This window comes from Chelmon rostratus, chromosome 15, assembly GCF_017976325.1.
Source record: "Chelmon rostratus isolate fCheRos1 chromosome 15, fCheRos1.pri, whole genome shotgun sequence".
NCBI classification, from domain to species: domain Eukaryota; kingdom Metazoa; phylum Chordata; class Actinopteri; order Chaetodontiformes; family Chaetodontidae; genus Chelmon; species Chelmon rostratus.
The window spans coordinates 2781549-2805902 of NC_055672.1; the positions used below are offsets into that span (position 1 = coordinate 2781549).

The window sequence follows — 24354 nt, forward strand, 5'->3', positions numbered from 1 at the left end:
ATTCATCCTTTTTCACTGGAAAGTCAAAAGTACGCATCTAAGGTGTTTATTTATCATGACCTTAAATATTAAGGATGTGCTAGCTGATCTGATATTTATAATGTTCTTGTTCACTAAAACAGCTGCACAGTGCACATCACAGAAAAATACATTAAAAGTAATCAAGGAACTTGTGTTTGATAGCAGAATAACTCAGGTTTCATATAATAACTCATGCAGTATAGACTAAAGTATTTTATATGACACCTGTGATGAGTGTGTGAATCTGCTGAAATGTGACAGCCTCTTTCATCTCTATGAGCAGTCTGTTTTGAATCTTTTTCAAGTTTCTTAACATACTGGAAGTGTGATGTTTTATCCTCAAAGTAATTTCAAGTAATTCATCAAACAAATATGGCAAACACTCTGTAGTTTCAGCTTCATGATGCTTTGGATTTGGACATTTAAACGCCTCACCTTGAACTTAAGGGAACTGTGGCATCATGTCATAGACTGAGTGATTCCTCAGTACTGAAAGAAATCGGTAGCTGCAGCCATATTTATAACGACCATTACTCTACATAAAAGACATCTGTCAAAGGGTGCTTGAGCTTAGAGGGTTTAAAATCAAAGTCTTGCATTGTGAATCCAGCAGAGCAAGATGAAGGTAAGTGAAGAGTGTACCTATAGCCGGGGCGTTGATGCACAGCTCTCTGGCCAGTACGAGGAAGGTTTTTCCCAGCACGTACACGTTGACCTGTGGACAAGAGCAGCAATTTAAAAACAAACTGAAGAGCAGCTGAGAAAAAATACAATGAAGAGTTGAGTGCGTGTCTGTCACAAGAAAACATGGTGCTGCAGTTCAGTCTGATTTTCTAACTGGATTTGAGTGTTTACGGGATCCTGTATGTTCTCTCTTAGCTTTAATGACTCCAGGAGACGTTCAAAGCCACTCGCAGAATTACAGCTTGAGCATCAGTGTGAACTTAAGACCTCACAAGATGTTTCCTAGCAGGAGGGATACGATTGAGGGTGGCCGGTGTGTTTGACAGTGAAAAACACACTATTAGGGTATGAAATAAGGCCGTTGCGTCACCGTCAGGTTAAGTGTTCTGGTTACATAATCGACCCAGACGTTGGGGAACATTTCGCATCAATACGTGTGATTAAAAGCTGAGCTCTGGGCTGTTTGAAAGGGTTTTTCTCCTCATACAGACTCTCAAACTCACAGCTCTGTCGATTAATTTCTAATCATACCATCAGTCACTCCCTGCACACTCGTTTCCTGCATGTTTCCCATCAGATTGATTTCCTGTATGTAAACTGCAGATCTGATTGATGCTCCAGTCTGTCTAGGCACCACTGGCTCTCTCTACACTGCATTTATTTCCACTTTTCCTGGTTGGAACCGACCTGATCATGTTATTGCGTGCAAGATTTATCTGCCCGCCACTGTTTTTATCACCTGAAGTGTTTCACAGACATCTGCATGGGTCGTTATTTCTGCACAAGCATCAGCACGAAAAGAGATTTCAGCAAAGGGACAAAGGTTTTATTTTGATAACCAACTGAGCTGTGAGGTGAAACAAGTTATTCCAGCAACCAAAATAACAGAAAACTAGGTCGACTTCTGCCTGAAAGGTGAACTCCTTATGATTTATCAGTGACATCGTTTATCTCAAGACGTCTGCTAACATTTCAGCTTCCATAGCTGCTTGTATTATCGAGCATTTGAGCGACTTCGTACTGAGAACAGACCAAAATCGTGCATCTAATTTGTTGTCTTCACACAGATATCCTCTGATTTAAAGCCAACTTTGAAGATTTATCTGCAACCACTTTGATTCATCAGTCATTTTTCGAGCAAGACACCAAACCTTCACTGGTTCCAGCTTCTCCAATGTGAGGATTTGCTGCTTCTACAAAAAGAGCCGTTTAGATCAGGATTTCTGCAGGATTCGCCGAGTTAAGGCTTTTTAAGATCTTTTTAATTCCACATAGAGTTCAATTTGATGATAGAAAACCAGTAGGGGCTCTATGGCCTGGAAGCATTTATTATTCAATCGCATTTTTTTTAGTACTTCCCAGCAGAACAGAACAATAACTCCTAATGATATCATTCATTAAATTAATGAGACCTGGATGCAGAGAAGCAGTGGTGTGGACAGGGGGGCGACCGCCCTGTGCACACCACTGCTTCTCTGCATCCCCAATTGTTGAAAAACGCGTCCTAAAGTGCCCCCTGGGAGCCAAAACGTGCGCTGAAGTGCCCTCTTGGACGCCAAAACACGCGCTAAAGTGCCCTCTTGGACACCAAAATGCATGCTGAAGAGTCCCCTGCGAGCCAAAACGCGCGCTAAAGTGCCCTCTTGGTAGCCAAAATGCGTGCTAAAGTGCCCCCTGGGAGCCAAAACGTGTGCTCAAGTGCCCTCTTGGACGCCAAAACGCGTGTTAAAGTGCCCTCTTGGACGCCAAAACGCATGCTAAAGTGCCCTCTTGGGAACAAAATCGCGTGCTCAAGTGAAGTCCTTTTCGCCCCTGCCCTTCAAAAAGTCTGTGCAGCGTTTCCTAAAATCGACACCTGCCCACGTGAGCTCCCAAGCTGCTGTAGCTGCAGTAGCGACAGTGTTCGCTGCAGGTCTGACGGCGTCGGCCGAAACGCCACGTAAACAGGATTAAACAGCCTCCTGCAGCACAGCCCACCGCTGCAACAATCACACTTTTACTTTATAGGTGTATAACGTCCCCCAACAGCCCGCAGCCACATACAGAAACGTTTTATAACCAACATTACTGCCGACAGCTGGAGAGATAGAATATTCAAGACTCCTGTAAATTACATTTAAGTCTCTTTCATTCTTCTTTTCTTTTGAGGAAACTAAATTCACTTCTTTTCATCCTTGAACGACTGCGGCGTTGGAGAAGTTCGAACGTGATAAACTGCTGGATGGAACATTTCCATTTCAAACTGGTACAGGATCTGAGGCGGCGGTCCCTCGGGCGTTTAAACTAGGCTGAGCAGCAGACCAGAAACCAGGTTTGTGGCAGGATGTTGGAGAAGTGGGGCTGGTGGGTGGTGGATGAGGGCGAGTGTGTCATCGGGGGTTATCACGCCGGCACCTCCCATCACAGATGTTTCATTGTGTTTTACCAACAGCACCTCCAGAAGGCTCGGCAGTAAATTCTGCCCCCCCTGCTCTATCTGAAAGGATCTAATGATGAATAACAAAGACGCGGAGCTGCACATCTATCATCTTCTTCACAAGTTATCAGCATTGCAGCCCAGAATTAAGTTTCAGTGGGACCAGGGCTGAAAGCTGCAGCAGACGGCAGTGAAAGCTGCAGGATCAGGTCGCGAACTCGGGTCAGATCTCTGTCATTCCTTCAGACCGACTCTCCAGACCTCCGGGAGGCTCTGGGGGGGTTTTCGGAGCAGACGGACGGACTCTCGCTCTCAGACCCCTCTGGAGTCAGGCAGGGACGCAGATGCTGCTCTGCTATTCTGGGAAGTGGACTCCAGTGAGGAATTCATACACAAAGGCGGAAATGGTGGCGGAGGAGGAAGTGGAAGGAGCGGCACAGTGTGATTACAGCTAAAGCCAGGACGTTGGTGATCAGTATTGCAGACATGACTCCTCTGACAGAAAGCGTTTTCCAATAGGTGCTGCAGGGATGACGCATCTTTCTAGACCAACCCGTAAGCTAGCGTCGGGATTTTTTAATTGGATTTTGGATTAATGCAGACAAGTTGGATGATTTTTGATGTGTGAATTCAATCACCAGAAGTAAAAAGCTAAAGTTAGCCTTTAAAGGAGCCACACCGCGGTCACATGACTTCAACGTCACCACCATTAAGCTAATACACTATACTACGCACACACACACACACTATAAACTAATAAATCTAGTTGGAAAGTTTGAGATATAACAGCGGGAGTACAACCACAACGAGGCGAGTAGATGAGTTTTCTGACATATTTAATGTAGTAGAACATCTCTTAAGCTTGTGTTAACCACAGACCTTATTTCAGGCCACAACTCACGACAATGCTAGCTCAGTTCCAGGTTTTAGGACTCAATTTAGTGATACTGAACCAAATTTAGAGCAGCACAAACATGGTAATGGAAGGTTTTTCGCTCCAGATAAAACATGAAAAAGTGTTGTTGGAGCGACGCTCGGATCTTTAAACGGATAAATTCAACAATCATGCTTCCGCTCAGGCAAAAAAGCTCCAATAAACCGACTGTACACAAACTGCTCAGCACCAAACAGCTGAGAGACACAGTCAGCGACGGGCTGTTTAACGTAGTGCAGCATTTAGCAGCTCAAGAGCCGGATATTTCCCTCAGGAGTGGGTGGAGACCATAAACGGAGCAAAAAGGGACGGTGCACATTCAACTTCATAATGTGATGATCTGTTAATGTTGTGTTTCTTGCTCAGCGCTGCCGGTTCAATCAGTGATCATAATGCTGCATTCATTAAGTTAATGACTGAGACTCAAGATTATCAAACAAACCTGCAGGTTAAACAGACGTATTAAGACAAGTCTTGAGTTTACTACCACATTATTTCTATTTTATTTTCTTATTTCTAAACATGATCTCATTTACAATAAAGATCTGACCAACACGGCAGCGAAAAGCTTCCATTCACATAAAGTAAGATCAGACCAGAGCTGCATAAAAGTGACTCAACAGTTGAAATTAAATTTTGAATGGAGTATCTCATAAATCATTCCAAAACCCGGAGTGTGTAGTGCAAAAACACACGTTATAGAGATGTTATTGTGTCCCTACATCTCAGTATTTACTTTGGTGAGTACAATACAGTGATCCCTCGCTATAACGCGGTTTACTTTTCACGGTTTCGCTACTTCACGGATTTGCATCGTGCATTCTTGCATAGTTCTGCATTCTGATTGGCTAAAAAGTCACTCCGCTTCTTCTCTACCTGTGCGTCAATAATGTTGCAGTTTAATATGTACACGTACGTAAAACAGCTCGCCAAATTTACATTACGTACGTGCAAATTCTCTTGTAATTTCGAGTTTTATCACTATGTTCTTCTCCCGAACAAACACACCTGCACCGCAGGCTTCAGAAGAAGAAAACACTGCAGAGCGGAGTCAGGATGCAGCGGCTCAGTCTGAAGAGCAGTGAAATACACCTGAGTCACTATTTGTCCCACTGTACTTTGTATTTTTTCATAATCATTTTTAATTTTCTCCCGTTTAATCCAATCACTCGGGTCGCGGTGGGCGGTGCTAATCTCCACAATTTGAAGCCTTCTGTTCACATCGATGATTAAAATTATTATTTGACAGTACAGTATAGAAGTTATTTGTTAAAAAAACGTTTCTAAAGTACTTTTATTTGTGAAACAAATGCTTGAGCCTGTAAAATGGTTTGTTCTTTCTTTTCAATGTATAATAGAGTATTTAATTGTATAATAATTGTAAAAAAAAAATAAAGGTTTCTACTTCAAGGATTTTGCCTATCACGGGTTCTTTTTGGAACGTAACCCAGCGAAAAACAAGGGTATACTGTATTATCATAAAGGATATGAATAACAGACAAACTGCTAAAGTCCAAAACATGATCCAGTTTGTCCTAAAAGACAAGCTGCAGAGCTGCTAATACTCCATGACTATTTATTACTAAAATAATTAAATTTCTTGAATGCATCAAATTTACTAGTCTGACACCTTTATGCATTCATGCAGCACAGCTGAGTTTTGTTACTCAAGCAGACATTGCTGAATCTGACATCATCTGAAAACTTTTCTTCTTTCTTCTGAACACGTTAGAATCAGCGCGACTGAACTTTGGGCTCAAGCCTTTAAATTAAATTTAATCATCGCTTTGAACAGCCGACAGTGGGGGCGCTTGTAGGTGAAATCGAGAACCTGAGAAGAATATAATCCGCCCTGTGCTGCGGCGCTAAGTGAAACTTTCCGGGTCGAAGGGCGACTCAAACCGTTCGACGATCAAAAACGCCGCGCGGTCACTCGATACTTCGCGGCCGAGTCGTCTCAACAGGTGGACGCGGTGACAGACGGTTCAAAGGGGGAAAACTTTCAATTAAAGGATTCCTGATGAGACTTCTGCTTGAACGACAGAACCAAACAGCTGCTGCCAACAAGTCTGCAAGCCGGTGAAGGCACCCAGACAACGTCACACTGATATCTGCCACTTAAAGACCTGGGGGCCTGATAGTGAAATTACAGTTCAGGAGTTGTCTCCTCTACAGAAATACAGGACTGGATGTGCACACAACATCTTAAAACAGTCAATCACGCTGAGATCTGACAAGGATTCAGTCTTATTTCACTCTGGTTGAACAATAAAAACGACAGAAAAAGCTGATGAAATTCCTTCGAGTGGGTTGAGGGTTTCTTTTCTTGCTGTTCATACACTCACATGTGGGTCCAGGGCTCAGTTCCATTTTTTTTTTTTAAACCTGGATGTAGCGTCAAATCCACTTATCGAAGCCGAATCCTCTCAAATCCCCAATTCATGGGAAAACAGCACAACGTGTGTCGTCTTTTAACCCCGAACAGCTCCGCTGGGTGAGAAATAATGTTTAAAAATTACTGAATGATAAAACTGGATTTTAAAATGTTTAATAGCTGCAAATGAAAGATCAACGTTGCAGGAACGGCACCTGAAAAACATCAGGTCAGCGACAACAGACCAAAATTAGCTTTCCAGGCTAACTCAGCTAACTCTTTTTTTGATAATAAGTGAGAACTGTTGCTGCAAAATAAAGTAAAAAACAAAACTATTTTTCACCTAAGAGCTCTCGTGCTTGCTTCCTACCAATAAACAGAGAGGGAGGAGATTAACGTCTGATCTGCTCTGAGCTCTGAATAACATATCTATAGAAAATGTATAAATCGGCGTCTCTGTGGCCTGAAGAGACCCCTGACAGATGGAGCCGTGGACGGTGTGCAGGATGTTCACTTTCCAAAGCACCTGTTGTTCAAAACCCTGCATGTGTGCAGAGACACGCATCTAAAGTGAGCATGCAATGGCATTAATAAAACCTGGAAGCCTCATCGCGGCAGAGAACAGCTGATGTTTACAGCTGGTATTGATCCAGCCTGACCAATATGCTTATTCCACTCGAGTGACTTTGTGGCGCAGCCTGACGGAGCCCCCCATTCATCCAAACAATGCAGAGCGGACCAAGTGGCCTGGGTGTGGATCCATAAAAAGTGATTGGTGGAATATGCCCGCCCCGCAGCCGCAGCAGAAGCCTAAACGCTGGACATTAATAACCCCCACAGCCCCACCCACCCAAAATCCACCCCAAATCCACTCCTGGCCTCCTCGTGCCGGGGTGTGGGCGGCGGGGGGAGGGGCGGCCGGCTCCTCCAGGACAGCTGGGCGCATAAAAATAAAAGGCCCTCACCAGCTGTGACTGAGAAATGTCCCACCGGCTCGTCCAGCACCACCACACCCCTGACTCGCTGCGAAGCCGCTGCCATTAAATATGCAGACAAATGGAGGGCTTTCTAAATTTACACGCGCACGACTCAGGTTTAATTACACGGGTGGAAGTCTGAACGCAGGATGACTGCAGGACCAAGCGGTTCGGCAGAGGTGCATTATGGGAGTCGTGGTGAGCGGTAGGAGGTTGCAGTGCATCAGCACACATTAAAGAGGGGATCAGAAAGTCATCCTCAAAGTCTGGAACAGTTATTTTGAGTTTAGGACTTTTAGATTAGTCGTGCAACACAAACGTTTTAGTTTGTTCAGTTTGCGGCTTCACTTCGTCTCGTACTAAAATAAATGTTCATTCGTCAGTTTGGACTCATGATTTCACTATTTTCTGATGTTCATGGGTTAATCAAGGAGATAATCCTCCGATTAATCGATAATGAAAACAATAATCGTCAGTTTTAATCTGACCGCAGTCGTCACACTTACCTGCAGGAGATCACTGAGATCCAGCAGCATGTCTGAGAGAAACTGGTCAAGGCGACTAAACCGAAAGATTCAGAGGAAAAAAATGATGTGTGAAGATTTTGTTTTTGCTCAGTTAGAAGCCAGATGGACAAACAACTGACCCCAGAACAGCGAGAGACAGAAAGATCATATATAAACAATAAAAAATTACTAAAATTTGTTACTTCCTCAATGAGAGCGCTTTATGGTTAAAGCTAGTTCTTACAATAAGCTCAATCAAAGGTATTTATGTCCCAATCAAAACATTTCTCTTTAGCTTTTTAATAGATTAATATAAGCCTGGTCTGACCTATATTTGTTATTTTTATGTTAATTTTTCCCAGCAGCACAGAGCAGACTGAGGCTGCAGAAAACCTACATTTAATTTAGTAATTCTGAATATAGTTGGCAGCAGAACAGCTCAGCTTTAAGATAGCAGAACTTGTGAAGGTTTTCTTTGATGCTTTTTATAATATTATGAAGAAAAGTGTGTGTGTGTGTGTGTGTGTGCAGCAGAAAACTCTCTAGCATGAACACGAGCAGGAGCTCAGGACCACCAGTTAAAAAGAGGTCAGACGGGTTGTTCTGGAAGGTCGGTGCCAGCAGGAAGCTGTCAGTTAATCTGAATCCGGTTCTGTCGATAGTTTTAATATTTAAAACATCAGCTATCAAGGCTGCGTCCTCACATAAAACACACACACACGTCTGCCTCATCAGCCTCTGGACATCCCATCCCTCCCAGCGACCGGCCCCGCTCGGACACGCCGGTCTCCCTGGCGACAGTGTCTCCGTGGCGACGGGCGCACCTGTCTCCAGGCTGCCCGGGCGGATTAGCCGGGGCTCCTCTGAAAAGGCCTCACAATGGAATTAGCAGCAGTGCAGATGAAATGGAAAAGATAATCCGGGCGCAGACCGTCTGGAGATTACAGACGACTCCCTTAATCAGGAAAATAAACAACAGTGGGTCCTTCAACACATCTGGGGCCTGACAAAGCGTGTGCTGCGACAGGAAGGATGGATGAGACCATCCCAGTAACTCACTTATCTACATATCCGGAGGAACGGATATTTAAACCGATGCAGCGGCCACATGAAAGTCGTTTATCGTGCCATCAATCACTGGAACAGCTGCCTTCTTTCATATGCATCAATCTAACAGCAAATCTTCATTCAAATCAGCAGTGAAGCAGCTGATCAACAGCCCTGCGTTGGTCATGTGCAGCATCTAGTTCTTGTTCCTTAGCGACGGCACTGAAGCTAAGACTAAGTGAGACTAGCTCTGAGACTAACTCGACCTGACCCGGCCTTCCACTCACTGGGGAAGCGGAGTCAGAAATTAACGGCCGCTTTCTTAATGTGACACAATTGGAGCCGCACGCGACGAACATAACGTAACATCGATGCGATGCTGTGCACGTATATGATGTGCCGGACCCCGGGACTAGCTGCTGCCACGGGCATCAGCTTTAAATAAAAACATGCTGATCCTGAGCATTTACATCAGCTGCATATGGAGACCTGAATAACTTTCTACATCTGTGGCTTTGCACCACCATCATCTGCTCAGACATCCACCTTCATAAACTTAAATACCTGACTGATGCAGGCGCTGAACATCGCAGCCTCCCCTCCACTAAACACCTGAACTGGTCCAGCTGCAGTCCTCCTCAGATCCAGTCGGTTTATGAGGAAGCTGGACTAAAAGAGGAGATCACCATCGACCAAACTCATCAAGTGCATCAACAAATGTTTGAATAATTTAACGCCATTAATCAAGTTTCTGCACTGCGACAGCTGGACCGTGATCTCACACACCTGACTGATGGATTAATGGCTTTTTGTTTTGATTTGTTTTCATGGATACACACACTTTTGCATCACATTGCAAAAAGCGAAATCTAAGCAAGATGAATTATGTTAAATAAAGGAAATATAAGCTTGTTTTTTGTCTAATAAATATCTTCTTACCAAATTATACGACTGGATCTGAGTAACAAAACTGCTTTGTCGAAGTCAGCATTTCTTTGCATCCAGACAAATGTATTTGTTTCTGGTCCGGCTGCACTACTTTCAGATAACTGCTTGTTAAAATCTCAGTAGGTGACATTTCCCAGTTCTCTTTGCAGATAATTTTGCACATTTTAAGAAACATTTCTACAATTTTACTGTTTTTTTTCTCGTTTTATAAGAGCTGATTTTTTGCTGCAGTTTTGCTTTTTCACAGCTTCCCTCCACGAAGAGGAAAAGGGAAGCACGAAGAAGGTGGAAAAAGGTCATTTATTTGTCTTTTTAGGACACAGGGTTGCTGGATTAAATGCAAAATGGCAAACAAATGATTGTCCTTCCACCGTCCTTGCACTTCCGTTTCCTTCCTGTCTGCATTTTGGTGACGGTCCGGTTTGGTGCGGCCGGTCGTCGTTAAATTAAACTCCAGACTCACTCTGTTCTCCTTCTGCCTTCGTCCTGATTCTCCCCTGTGACAACATTACAGACTCACCCAGCTGTGGAAAAGGAAGTGAGCGGAGCTATTTTTACCCCGGTCTCACTCCTCCAAACATGCACAAACAGACAGGCCTGTGCTGACACACACGCACATGCACATGCACACGCACACACACGCAGTAAACAATGCAGCAGGAAGGCATTGCACCCTCCTCGCCCTCTTTCATTCGGTAAACCTATCCCAGCCGTCCAGCGCTGCCGTTACATAACACAATCATCCTCGGAGGCGAAGTGAGTCAGGAGTAAACCGACAGCAGCACAAAAACCAAAGAGCCGCCCTGCTTATGAAAAAAGGATGAACCTAAAAGTCCCATTATCCCGATGATGACACATCACTCGCGACTTCAATAAGCCGCCGTTAGCAGATTATGAAACATTAAGAAAGGCAGCGGCGGGCGGCCTGGCCTCCGCCGGTTCACATCAGACGTAACCTGCACACTTTGATGTGCCATCCTGCATCAGTTTAAGATGCGGGGTGGAAAATTTAATGGGCGACTTTGTCTCAGCTAACACCAAACTTCGGCTCAGCCGTCAAGACGTGCGATTACATAAAAAGCGGCTCCTTGTTTGATCAGGTTTCCATTCAGAGGCAATATCTCCAATTTGTTGCCACATTTAATTAGACTGACGCACACGCGGCTAACGGCTAACACGGTAGCTGCGCAGCTACTTCCTGCAGGTTTTAACCTCAGCGTTCAGGTTGATTTTCTGTGGATCAAAGTGTCCAAGATTGTTTTTTTTTCTCCATTTACAAGCTTACAATTAGTCAATTCATTAATAAGTCAGTCAATCAACAGAAAATTAATCAGCAGATCCATTGATCATCAAGCAACTCTTTAAGACGTTTCTCAAGCAAAAATGACAAAAATAATGGCTTGTCTGCAGCTTCTTAAATACCAATGTGTGATGCTTTTCTTTGCAGGGCGACAACTTCAGTCCTCTCAAAATAATTAACCATTAGCAGTTCCAGTCTGCACTGTTGCCATGGATACAGACAACACTCACCAGCATTACTCTGATTCTGTAGAAAACGTCTTAATTTGAAGAGCGTCTTTGTTTTTTTTACAACAGATTTCTGTAGTTTGGTGTTATAAAACTAAGTGAGCAGGAGGGGTGTGATACTTGAATGAAAATGCTAAATTGGGAGCTAAAAATAAAGGAAAACGCTTCACTCCTCAGGGTTCCCTGTGCAGCTTATGTTTCAAAGAACCACAGCTTCTCTAGATTCAGCATTTCTGAGCAAAACATGCCGTGTGCATCATTACGGCCTCAAATCCATGTCCAATGGACTTTCTAGCTCATTAAACCTTTGCAAAAATGTCTGGTGAGGAAGAGGTTGAACAGGAAGGATACGTGGCGTTCCCTCGGTGCGGCAGACCATGTAGATACAGGCGGCGATGACGTGCGAGGCCTTGCGGCCGCGGGTCAGGTGCTTGATGAGCGCCATCTTGTAGAAGTTGAAGGCCGTGTCCAGGCAGTGCTGGTTCATCTGCAGCTGGTGACCCAGGGTGTTGATGCTCTGCTTTGCTGAGGAGACACACAGAAGCCGTGTGAGGTCACAGCGACACGGCGACCACTTTCATTAAAACATGTATAAGGGTAAGTTCAGAGCAGGCGTGGACATCTGGTCAAGACCACATCTGGAAAAAGAGACTCTGATATGCTTTTTAAACATTCACGACATCTAATATCAATACTGCGACTAATCCTGACATCTACTACATGGTCCACATCACTGGTCGGCCCTGATTCCTGATCCAGTCTGTATCTCCTGCCTGATTCAGGGTGCACGTGTCTTCTCATGTCTCCGATACAAAGTCAAAACAAGAAGGCGTCATGATCGCTAATCTGACACAGCGACCATTGAGAAAGACAGAGATGTGGCAAGGTCTGATCCCGACATAAACCTGGTTTTGGTGCAGAGACCAGAACACACAGACACACGTTACACAATCACGCACACATAACGTCTGCAAACATGTCCGGACGCACATGCCTGGAGACAAGCACGAGGGTTCGATTAAACACAAATGTGCAAATGCACATGCGTGCTGAGAGGCCTGCACACATGTGTCGTCGCACGCAACACACACACGCACATGTGCTCCACCTGTAGACACACACCAACACACTGCACAAACCAGTTCAGGTGTAGCAGCAGGTGGATAATCAACACAAAAGAGGTTATAATTACTGCCATGCAGCTACAGAGGTGTGTGTGTGTGTGTGTGTGTGTGTAGAGTTCATGACCTCATGTTGAGCGTCGTCATGCAAACACGTGTGTGTGTGTCTGGGAATGTGAGACGCTCTGAGCTCATCGCGTCTCATCATGTTGTTCATTATAACACATCTGAAACCAGCAGATTTCAACATCAGCATCTCTGTCTCACAAACACACACAAACACACACACAGGAATAATGAGTCTGTCTCTCATTATTCCAGCAGGTCCATACAGCCGCTGCAGTGACCCAGATGAACGTGATTGGTTGAGAGCACTTACGAAAACAATCTCACCATGAGGTCCATTTAGTAGCAGCTGTTCTGGAGCTTTCGATTATGTCACATTGATCCTCTACCCAGCTGACTCAGAGATGCAAACATTCACCGTGAACGAGAAATGTTCAGAAAAACCACAAAGCTAAAATCTACCATCTCCATGGCAACCGGGAAACTCCATCTGTTGACGAAGACCACACGATGCGATAGAAAGCTCCAGAACATGGAATAACTAGACTGTCAGATGATTCCAAGGCCAACAGAGAATTCTGAACCTCCAGAAAACATCCAATTAAATATCATTGATCATGAGATTTTACTGATCATGACAAAGTATTGACTGTGAGACACCATTGATCATGAAATATTATCATGAAATATTAATGATTATGAAATACTATTGATCATTCCATTTTATTGCACATTAAATATTAATGATTATGACAGATATTATCGATCATGAAACATCACTGATCATGAGAGTCTGCAGACACAACTTTTTGATTTCTTTTAAGACACAGCAGTGTTTGGAGCTAAATGCTAACACACTGACGATGCTAACATGGCTAACAAACAAATTCAATTCAATGAAATTTAGTCAGTTTGCATTATTCTTCACATCGTGTAACCTCGAGTTGTTACAATGTTTAATACGCCGAGTTAATGAGGATCCAAGTACATAACAATCACTTTGGGATCGACTGATCATCCCAGTAGATTTACCTCGTATGGCACCGGTCGAGACCAGCGATTATAAAGCATGCTTTTAATAAGAGACGAGAAACACGTAATTCTTGACTTGGCTTTTCAACTTCATCTCACAGTCTTCATCAGTATGTATGAACATCAGGTGATACGAAGTTCTGCACTGAGGTCACATGTTGACAACTGAACTCAGAAAACTCCGTCCACTGATGAAAAAAGACGGACAGAGCGAGTCAGTAGAAAAAAAAAGAGAAAAAAGTTAAATCAGGTCTTAAAAATTCCTAATGTTTTGAATGTGTTCTGCTTCATAAGTCTGATACTTTCTTAGATTTTAAGCACTATAAAATCTCAGTACATGACTGTAAACAAGGGGGCTCTGTAACTCCTTGTTCCTCTAATGAGACGATAATGATAATTAAATGAAGATGTTTCACTGTTCATCTGAATGTTTTCGGCTTTGATGCTCAACGCTGCCTCCTGGAGCTCAGAAACACTCCAGTTTAAAAAGCAGAGGAGACACAGCACAGAGATGCATAAAATATATGCAAATAACAATAACCCAAAAAACCAGACACCATCAAAAAAACATGCAAACCAAAGACCTGGAGGCAGGAGACCAAAGGGAAAAAACCCAAAAATGAAACCCACAACTTTAGAAATGTAACAGCACGAGGTACAAAAGGAGTTTTGCATCTGCAGCTTCGGTTTGAAGCAGCTGCTGTGAAGATAAAAGTTAATTGCTACCCTAATTTCTACCAAGTTTGCGTCTCAGATGATAAGTAGGGCAGACACTCAGCGCTGCAGCTGTAATTAGGGCTCTTCTCACTTAGTTTCTTTGCCCTTTGCGTGACTCTGCGGCGCTAACCTCAAAAACAGCGACTGATTCCTTAACAGGAGGCGCTAAATTAATAAATAAATAAAACAGTCATTCACACGAGCAAAAACTAGGGTACCCTGAAGCGGAGCGGTACTTCTGCATCGACAGAATCTGATGAAACGAGCTGGGGAGCTGTCGCCAGCACTGACACCGCACCTGGATGAGGAAACAAGTGGAGTGTGGTCCAACTGGACGCGAGTCCGACGCCGCGAGGACACCATCGGTCTCACGCCTTCACCAGAGGGAACATTTGTTTAATCGGCGAAGACGAGCGTCACAGTTCATCCTTGACTGAAGAAGCAGCAGCTGGATGAAATCATCTAGAAATAGACATCAGCCGTCTGCGAACAACAGGCTGAAACCAGCAACAGCATCGACACGGACGGAGTCAAAGCCATGGACCTGGAGTCGGTGGACGGCCGGAGAAAGAGTCCACCATGTTTCTACAGTAGCCCATAGAGGACAGATCAAACACTGGCTCCAGAGAGGGACTCTCATGTTTGTAGCAGCCACCGTAGGCTGATTTTGGAGTCGTGACTGTAATGAAATGGTTCACTAAATGTGTGGCAGCGAACCAAAACTATGAGCTAAAAGAGGCCGAAAAGCTGAGCAGAGCCGCGGAGCCGGCGATGACTCTCCGCAGGTTTCTCACTACAAGCAGCTCTTATGAAAGTCATCTGATTCATTATTATTAGAACTAGAATCCCAGATGATATCTTGCCTCATATTGCGGTATCAATATATTCATACAGCTTCCAGCTCTACATCCAGCTTTATGGGAATCAGACGCTCGGTTTTTACTGCAGCTCCGGCTCGATTCAGACACAGAAATCTCGCCTGGAGGCGCTTTTAGAGCTGCATTTAAATTCCAGTCATCACGCCTACACCGCGGCGCGCTGTGGGCCGATGCACGAGGGACCGGTGATACAGTGTTGTCCAACACTAATACGGGAGGAGACGGGGTTTGTGCTCCCAGATATGAATCAGTCGGCGGTGAGACGGAGGAGGCGAAGACGGCCGCTGGGGAAAGTTTCTGGAGGACAGAAAGAAAGAAGAAGAAGAAGAAGAAGAGCTGCTCCTCTCTCAGAGACGCCAGCAGACTCACAGACGGCCATAAATCTCCCCACAGACTTTACACACACACGCACGCACGCACGCACGCACGGCTATTTCAACTGCCACAGACATAAAACTTGAGCTTCCACACACACAGTACAACACAAACACACACATACACCCACACAGTACTGTAAATATGAAGCTACAGGACAGCAGCAGCTTAGCTTAGCTTAGCTTAGCATAATGACTGGAAACAGGGGGAAACAGCTAGCCTATCCAAAGGTTTTGACCAATAAGACTTTGCTCAGCCAAAAATAAAGTCCTAATGTTGTTAACGATGGTTCGGTTCCAGCAAGTGTCCCAGTAAGTCATGACAGCTAACCATTATGCACAACACCAGGACCCGGAAGGCAGGTAACCTGAACGCAAAGCAGCAGTTTTTAATGACACCTGTGCTTCTTCTTCCTGCGATGACAAGTCAACATGTCTGCTGTGAAAAACGTGAGCTTTAGAGGTGCTGGTAGGGAGGGTTTATTACCTTTGGACGGAGCCAGGCTAGCTGTTTCCCCCTGTTTCCAGTCCAAATGCTAAGCTAAGCTAACTGTGTGGTCACTTCTCATCCCAGAAGGTGACAGTTAAAAGAGTAGTTCCCCAAAAATCTATTTCTTTAAGCAGCGTGTGACAGTGGTATAACCCCTATTTACACACACACACACGCACGCACACACACACACGCACACACACGCACACACACTTTTTTCCTCATGTGCAGTCAGTATTTTCCCCAACGCTCATCCTCCTATCTTCACACACACACACACACACACACACACACACACACACACACACACACACACACACACACTAAACTAATCCCACATCCACAGACACACACACACTACTCAGCGTCTGCTGCAGTCTGACAGCTTTGTGACTCTGCAGCTCCGTCGCTGAAACATCATCAGTGGAGCAGACGGTCGTCGCCGCGGTAACCAGCTGCTCGCCATTGTATCCGAGCTGTGGCTCTCTGCCAACCCTCAGCCCAGCAGGGTTTTCTTTTTTTTTTTTTTTTTTTTTGGTCTCTTTCTGCAAGTTGTTGACGTGTTTCTAGACTCGAGTTGTTGGAGATGAAACTCCTGTGGCAGCGTGAGGGTCCCACAAGGCCCGTCAGGGTCCCCGAGGAGCCCCAGAAGAATGAGGAACAGGATGATTCGGAGCCTCATAGATGCATTGATGAGGCTGATGTCATCACTGGCAGAAAAATCTAAGAACGAACTCTCTTGGAGCTACAGCTTCAGTTTGATTCGTTCACTAAAACCTCTCTGAAGTGATAAAAAGCCTCCATCTCCTCTGCATGTTCTTCTAATCATTTAATGATTAGGCCAACCAGTGTTACAGAAAGCATAATAACCAACGTCACGGTGTTACTGCATTCAGATATAGTGAAGTAACTGGTATGAATATGTTTTGTAAGATGAAATTTTATTTATATTTGACTTTCATTCAAAAAAGCACCAGAGCTCGTTCATAAAACGTTCAAATAAACAAACAAACGCGCCGAATCTAAACCAAGCTGAGTGGCTGGGCGTCAAACACCACAATTCACCTGATCAAACAGACGTTTAACAACACTTGTATGATTTTACAGTTTATCAAAAATGTATGAACAGAACAGGCTGCTGCTGCTGTAGCTTAAAAGGTGCATTTAGTCCTGTTTGATAGGAGCCCTTTGAACAAACGGGATGAAAAGATTCAAGGTAAATCTGCTGAGAAATCTGCTGAAAAGCCTTTAATTACTCGGCTGTTGTGTCAGACGAGGCTAAAAACCCGACGTGTTGCAACACAGCTGCTTTCAAAAGAGAACATTTGCACGCAAGTGAAGATTAAACTAAATATATACGAAGGAAGGCTGATGATGAACAACATATCAGATGTTATTCACCTCTAAAGTCGTCTTCATCTCTTTCTTTGACCTAACCTGTGTGCTTCATGCTTCAGCACTTGTCATTCATGAGATGAAAACGAGCAGATCTCCACATCACCTGACAGAAAGCCACCACGGTTTAACGCCACAGGATTCACGGCGTCTCAAACAGAAGCTCCCGCACACTTTCATTAAGACGTGTGGCGCCCTCTGCTGGTCACTCACCTCTGGCCAGCGTCTGAGCTCGGGACTCCCTCCCCACACCTGTGAAATATCCGTCTCCAAACACGGGGACGCTGCCTCCAGCTGAGGACAGACAGACTCATGTCAGGACAGGAACTACAGAAACTGTAAAGTCACAAACACTTTCACTGTTTCCGCTCAGTTGAGTCATTTCTTCACAGTTTAAACATCTGAAAAATGGAAGAATGATCAGAAAATTATCAAACATGTTGATCAAGGTTTCAGAGAAGAAAAAAAAAAAAACAATGTCCTCAAATGTCTTGTTTTGTCCACAACTCAAAGCTATATATGTATTTCAATGTATTATTGAAATGTGAATGTTTTTGCAGCCTGTACGATATGACCGGCAACTATTCAACAATTGATTAATTTTAGCAAAAATCCAAACTCTTTGTCCAACATCATAGTTAACTGAGTATTTTGGGGATTTGAACTCTCTGTTGGACAAAAACAAGCATTTTGAGGACATCACCTTTGGCCTACAGGAAATGGTGCTGAGCATTTTTCACTATTTTTTAACATTTTACAGAACATGCAGTCTGCAGAATAATCAATAACTAAATAATCTGCAGTTGCATCCTTATAATAAACCTTAATTAACAGCTAGATTTACTCAAGTACTTTACTTAAGCATATGATGTGATGTTTTGTTAACAATTAAACAACCAAACAGCATAAATGAGGTACAGCTGAAACGATTAGTCAATTATTCAATTAGTCCAATGAAAGAAAATGAATCATCAACTATTTTCATAATGCTTTCTTTCTTTTTTTCCTGTAAAAATCATTTGATGTTTGATGTTTCAGCTTCTCAGATGTTTGATTTGCTGCTTTTCCTCTGAATGATCTGAATGATCTGAATGTGTTTGTAATAATGTGGAGCTTTGGACTGTTGGTCGGACTAAACAAACATTGTGAAGGCGTCACTTTGACCTCATCGTCACCACGTTTCTCACTATTTTCACAATGTTTCCAAACCAAACGATCAATCAATTAATGAAGAAAATAATCAGCAGATTGATCCAGAATGAAAAGAATCATTAGTTTCAGAGTCATTAATCTGATACAAAATCGCTGAAAATGAACCTCAACCAGCTCCAACAGTAAAATCCTGCTTTTACATGAACGACTGAGTCACAATAATCTAATGAGATCAGATAGAACAGGAGAACAGTAGAACAGTGGAACAGTCACAGGGGACATTTTACTGCATAATGAATACTTTCAGTAGATCGTCCTGATCATACCTGATTACTTTTACTTGAGAAACATTTTCAATGCAGGAATTTTACTTAACTTGAGTATTTTTAATTGTGGTATCAGTACTTTTTCATAACTAACAAAATCTACCCTGTGACAGACCAGAGGAGGTGGCTCATGAAGTATCGTGGTGCAATCTGACAGCACCCTCTAGTGGACAGCCAGAGGAACTACAACAGAGGACACAGACTCAAACACATCTCGTGCAGACGCAGCAGGAGTGAAAAGTCCTGCAGGCTGAAGGTCAGAAATAATCTGGAGGTAAATGTTAGACGCAGATAAGCAGCTGTGGACCGACCAACACACACATCAGTGTTACATAAGAGCCACGCTGCTTCTGAAACACCAAACATCTGACGAGTAGAGACCCACTGTGTCCTGATGCAGCTTCTGCACAATCACATCAGTTCTTTCTTATAAAAAGTATTTGATGAAAATTAATTAGTTTATGTAAATTAATCGTTTATGATCATGTACTGACATTTAATACCACATGACTGAACAGATCAAAGCAGAATGACATCTGCATTCAAAGAGTTCAACACCTGCCGTTAAATTTTACTGATTTCTCACAACTCAAGATCCACTTACTCGCTTGATCTGGTGCTTTTAACCCTTTGACATGGACTTTGTCAAGGAAGGGGGCTTGCTCAGTTGTCATGGGAGTATGGATGTTCACTTTTATGGCTCAAACAAGGATGAGAAATCTTAAAAGTGCTCAGAAAGATCCCAGAACAACTGGTCAAAGTCTTTCTCTTCAGGTTCCTCGGACATTTCTTTGAGCACACGTTGATTTCAATTAAACAATTAAAAAAACGTTCAATTAAAGTTTATGGTGAGACATTTCTGCAGATGTTTGGGGAATTCTTGTGCATCTGTGGCCATTTAGATGAACAGTTTTAGCATTTTCAAGCAGTAGTGACTTCAGACAATCACCACCCACAGAAAAGGATAAAATCTGTCTTTAGCTGATAATCAATAGATCAATAAAACACCACGCTGACAGGGAACCGCTTCGGCTGACAGAATCTGAATTTTTCTTGCCTGTTCTTAGACTTTGTCCTTGCTGGCCACCGTACATGCTCTCTGACCGTCAGTGAATTAAATCACTAAATCATTAAATCAGTTTTTTGTATCCCGGCAACAGGGACCCAGATGTTTGGTGTTTCTTTACACATCAGCAGCATCTTCGTTCATTCTGCTCAGCCTGGAGGACCTGAGCAGTGATGGAGGAAGTACTCTGATCCTTTGAATCAGTAAAAGTACTAACAACACACTGTAAAATACTCTGCTGCAAGTAAAAGTCCTGCATTGAAAATCTTGCTTGAGTAAAATCAGGAGAATGTACTTAAAGTATTAAAGTATTCAGTGCAGAGAAGTCCATACAGCGTAGTGATATACTGCACATTATACACACACTATTATATGAGCTCATTAGATTATTGTGACTCATGCATTCATGTAAAAGCAGCATTTTACTGATGTAGCTGTTTAAGGTGGAGCTGATTTTAAACTACAGAACTGCAGCCGATGATTGTTTTCATTCTGGACGAATCTGCCGATCATTTTCTCCATTAAATCGATCGTTTGGAAAATTACCCAGAGCTCACAGTTTATCCGACCAACAATGCAAAACTTCAAAATGTTTGTTATTATTATAGTTAATATAATTCAAGATGAGGAAAAACAGCAGATTTGAGAATCTGTACGCAACGTTTGAGGCGAGAAAAATAATCGGTTACCAAAACAGTTGATGATTTTGAATTGATTCGTTTCAGTTCAAATGTCAGATTGCTGAATAGTTTAAAATCTTACAATGTATCATATTTTAAAAGCTTTTCATTTGTTAATAGAATAACTACAGCTGTCAGATAAATGTAATCGAGTAAAGACTACTTTATCCCCCTGAGTAAAAGAACAAAGTAACAAAGACAAATATCTTTAGCAGTTCTGTTCAGACTCACCTTCTGCAGAGACAAACTGTCCGACAGCCAGCGACCCCCCGCCCGACTCCACAAACTCCACCTCGGACACGATGATGTTGTCCTCCAGCACGGAGCCGCAGCCCATGCAGACGGCATCGCCGCGAGCCTGGTCCACGTCGATCTCCGAGCTGCCGCAGTTCTTACACACCTTAGAGCTCATGGTGTCGCACGGCAAACCTCAAAGCCTGATGGGAAATGAGAAACAAAAGGAAGACATGAGCTCCGGCTTTTCTTTTTTGATGTTCTTTTTCCTTTTTTAACGTTAAACCTTAAAGATGCAAAGAAGAAATGTTCAAGATATTCAGGTTAGGAGGACACACCTGTGTTCATGCTGGATTATTCAAGATTCAAGATTCTTTATTCTTTATTGTCATTGAGCATGACACGTCAATGAAATTTTCATTGCAACCCCCATGTTAGAAACAGATAATAAGAAAGATAAGAAAGATTAGAAAGAATAAAATTGAGACTACAATAAAATAAACCAACGTGCAATAAAAATATTCGTAAATGCAATTGAAAATATACCAGAATGAAAATATACTAAGGCAATAAAATATACTAAACAATAAACAATAAAATATACCAGTGAAATGTACCGACAGCAGCTGAAATATACTAAAATGTATATAAACGGTCAACAATAAAATATACCAATGAAATGAAATGTGCCAATATACTAAAATGTATATAATTTAGTTAAGTATGTGTGTGTACTTAAAAGTTAAGTACACAGAAGGTGCAGGTGGAGGTGGAGGTGTAAAAGTGTGGTGTGCGGTGTGCAGTGGTTCATAGTTCTCACAGTCTCTCACTGCAGTGAGGGGCTGCTGGGGGTGATAGCTCTAACAGCTCTGGGGAAGAAGCTGTCCCTCAGTCTGTTAGATTGTATGATCGTCAATAAAACCTCCACATCCACAGAGATTACAATTAAAGGGATAGTCCACCCCAAAAATCAAAAATACTTGTTTCCTCTGACCTGATGTTTACACTGTTTATACAAAGTCTCCCTTCAAACATCATTACTCAGAATCTCCCACAGAGCTTGTTGAGAGCAGTTGCATGGAGGACCTATTTTCTGTTTCAACCGTATCACTACTACTCCCCTAACCCTTGTCTGACACTGCTATCTTGTGGAGATTATTTTATAGCTAACCGATACTGCTAGCTAACATTACAGCTCAGCTGGGGAGGACGCCATTAATGTTTACATCCTGTGCTGTCACCACCTCGAGCCTCCCTTCCATTAGTCGATGAACGCTTCCTTCTGCGCAGGGATACGGTTGGCAGGTGTAGTTCGGTAGCAAGAAAATAGTTCCTGCATGAAACTGCTCACAACAAGGTCTGTGGATGATCTTGAGTAATCGTTTTTTCTACAACTCACACCAAAACAATCTAAGTGGATAAATAACAGGACAGGCAAGAGGGAAAAGCGTAGTTTTGATTTTGAGGTGAACTCTGCCTTTAATGTGTCATTAACGAGCCACTCATACTGTTCACAGACAGTGAGGATTCATTTAACTCTGTTCCCTCTGTGGCTCTCAGGGAAACTGTCATTCTCTTTAATGTCCAATAAAAGTCAGACATGTTTGCCCGCTGGTTCAGTCAGATGGAAAATCTATCATCTACAAAAAACATGTAAAAGAAACAAAAAAGGACATTTCTATGAGTTACTTGTGTAAAATGATGAAAAGCTGCAGGGAGTGGTGGAGGTGAAGTCCATTTACTCAAGAGATTCTCGTACTTTACTCGAGTATTTCCATTGCGTGCCACTCTACACTACAATTTGGAGGAAAATACTGTACTTTGTACTCGACTGCAGTTATCTGACAGCTTTCAGAGGCGTGTTTGAGCTCTTCATCATGTTTCAGATGTCTTTGAGTTGTTAGCTGCTCCACCAAATAGAGACGATGGGTGCATTTAATTAACTGTGAAATTACCCAAGATTTTACAAAAGCTAAATATGTGATATGAGTTCAGAATCTACATTACAAACCTGATCTCTCCCATCAATCGTGTCGTGACCCCTCTGATCAACATGGTGACCCTTTGGAGGGGCCGGACCCGCAGGTTGGGAAACACTGGAGTAAACTAGCTAGTTGTTTAAAGTAGTTAAAGCTAGCTTCAGCTCCAGCTGTTTACACACTGATGCATCACAACCATCTGATAATCTCATGAAGTAAACAAATATACCTGACAGGGGGCATTTCTCTGCAGAATGAGTACTGTTAATACTTTAAGTACCTTATACTTTGATACTTTTACTTAGTATCATGTGCAATGCAGGACATTTACGCCTGACAGAGTACTTCTACAGTGTGGCATTACTACTCTTGGTGAAGTAAAGGATCTGGGCACTTTGTGTGTGTCCTCCCTGATCCTCCAGCAGTGACTGAGCACAGTTCCCCCGCCGCTCGGCTCCCATTAGCCGGCTAGCTACGTGGCACCGCCGAGCAGCCGGCGACTAGCTAAGCGTTTCATTTGCTAGCCAAACGGCGAGTCCTTCGCGGGCTAAAACGACCACAGCCACGACCTGTCCGCTTCCTCTTCCCACATCAGACTTTATTTCTGTTTTCTTTGATGGAGCCGAAGGTGGAGCAGCAGGACTCTGAAGCTCTCACATGGAGCTGTTGACAGCTGAGGGCTGGATGCTAACGGAGCGCTGCTAGCCGGCAACACCGTCCTCAACACTCGCTTTAGCAACACACGCGCATGATGTAATGAGTGTGTCCCGACCGAAGCAGCCTCGCGGGCGGATAAACGCTCACACTGACGGTGTGTGCTGGCGGTGGACCTACCTTCAGTCCGGTGAAGTCAGACAGTAGCCGCCCGCAGCCACGCCGGGACGCGTGTCAGCCTCCTCCCCGCGGTGTTTTCTGCAATATCTTTGTTTTTTAAAGCGCTTCTCATTGACCGTGAGGCTTATCGCTCTGTCACTCAGGTCTGTGGAGATGAAACAGCAACGTGACAGCGCGCGGAGGTCCGTAAAACGCAGTATTATAGCCGCAATCCGCCACACAACACACCCAACATGTGCGTTTGATGCTAGGGAGACACGGACGAGACCAACTCTGCCCGGAGGGGTGGCCCGCTGGAAAGATGTTGTTTAACTTAAATAATGATGATTAAATTGGGTCAGTGTTTAGAAAGTTGAAGTGGAATTATGGTGTAAAAATTATGAATAAGGAATAATCAGCTCTGCACAGACAATGTTGCTATATAGAGAGTTTCACAGGTAACATGATCCCCTACTTATGTGATGGCATTTCTTGGGTCGCTGCTTTTAAATGGACAGTCAGGTAAATGTGATATGTCTACATATTGTCTGCAGGTCGGTGGTCTCTAACCGTATTAATTCTCCTGTTATTACTGAG

At 43.4% G+C, this 24354-nt stretch overlaps 1 protein-coding gene across 1 annotated transcript in view; it reads right to left on the reverse strand.

Moving 5' to 3' along the window:
• The window catches only part of brf1a (BRF1 RNA polymerase III transcription initiation factor subunit a), a 110183-nt gene extending 86292 nt beyond the window's left edge, over positions 1 to 23891 (reverse strand). The window contains exons 1-6 of the mRNA XM_041953885.1: positions 23779 to 23891; positions 20963 to 21168; positions 17721 to 17801; positions 11786 to 11959; positions 7913 to 7944; positions 664 to 736 (exon numbers count right to left, since the gene is read on the reverse strand). Of these exons, the coding sequence (XP_041809819.1) occupies positions 664 to 736; positions 7913 to 7944; positions 11786 to 11959; positions 17721 to 17801; positions 20963 to 21143 (541 nt within the window). The 5' untranslated portion in view covers positions 21144 to 21168; positions 23779 to 23891. The remainder of the gene's footprint in view (positions 1 to 663; positions 737 to 7912; positions 7945 to 11785; positions 11960 to 17720; positions 17802 to 20962; positions 21169 to 23778) is intronic.
• Between the last annotated feature and the right edge of the window lie 463 nt (positions 23892 to 24354).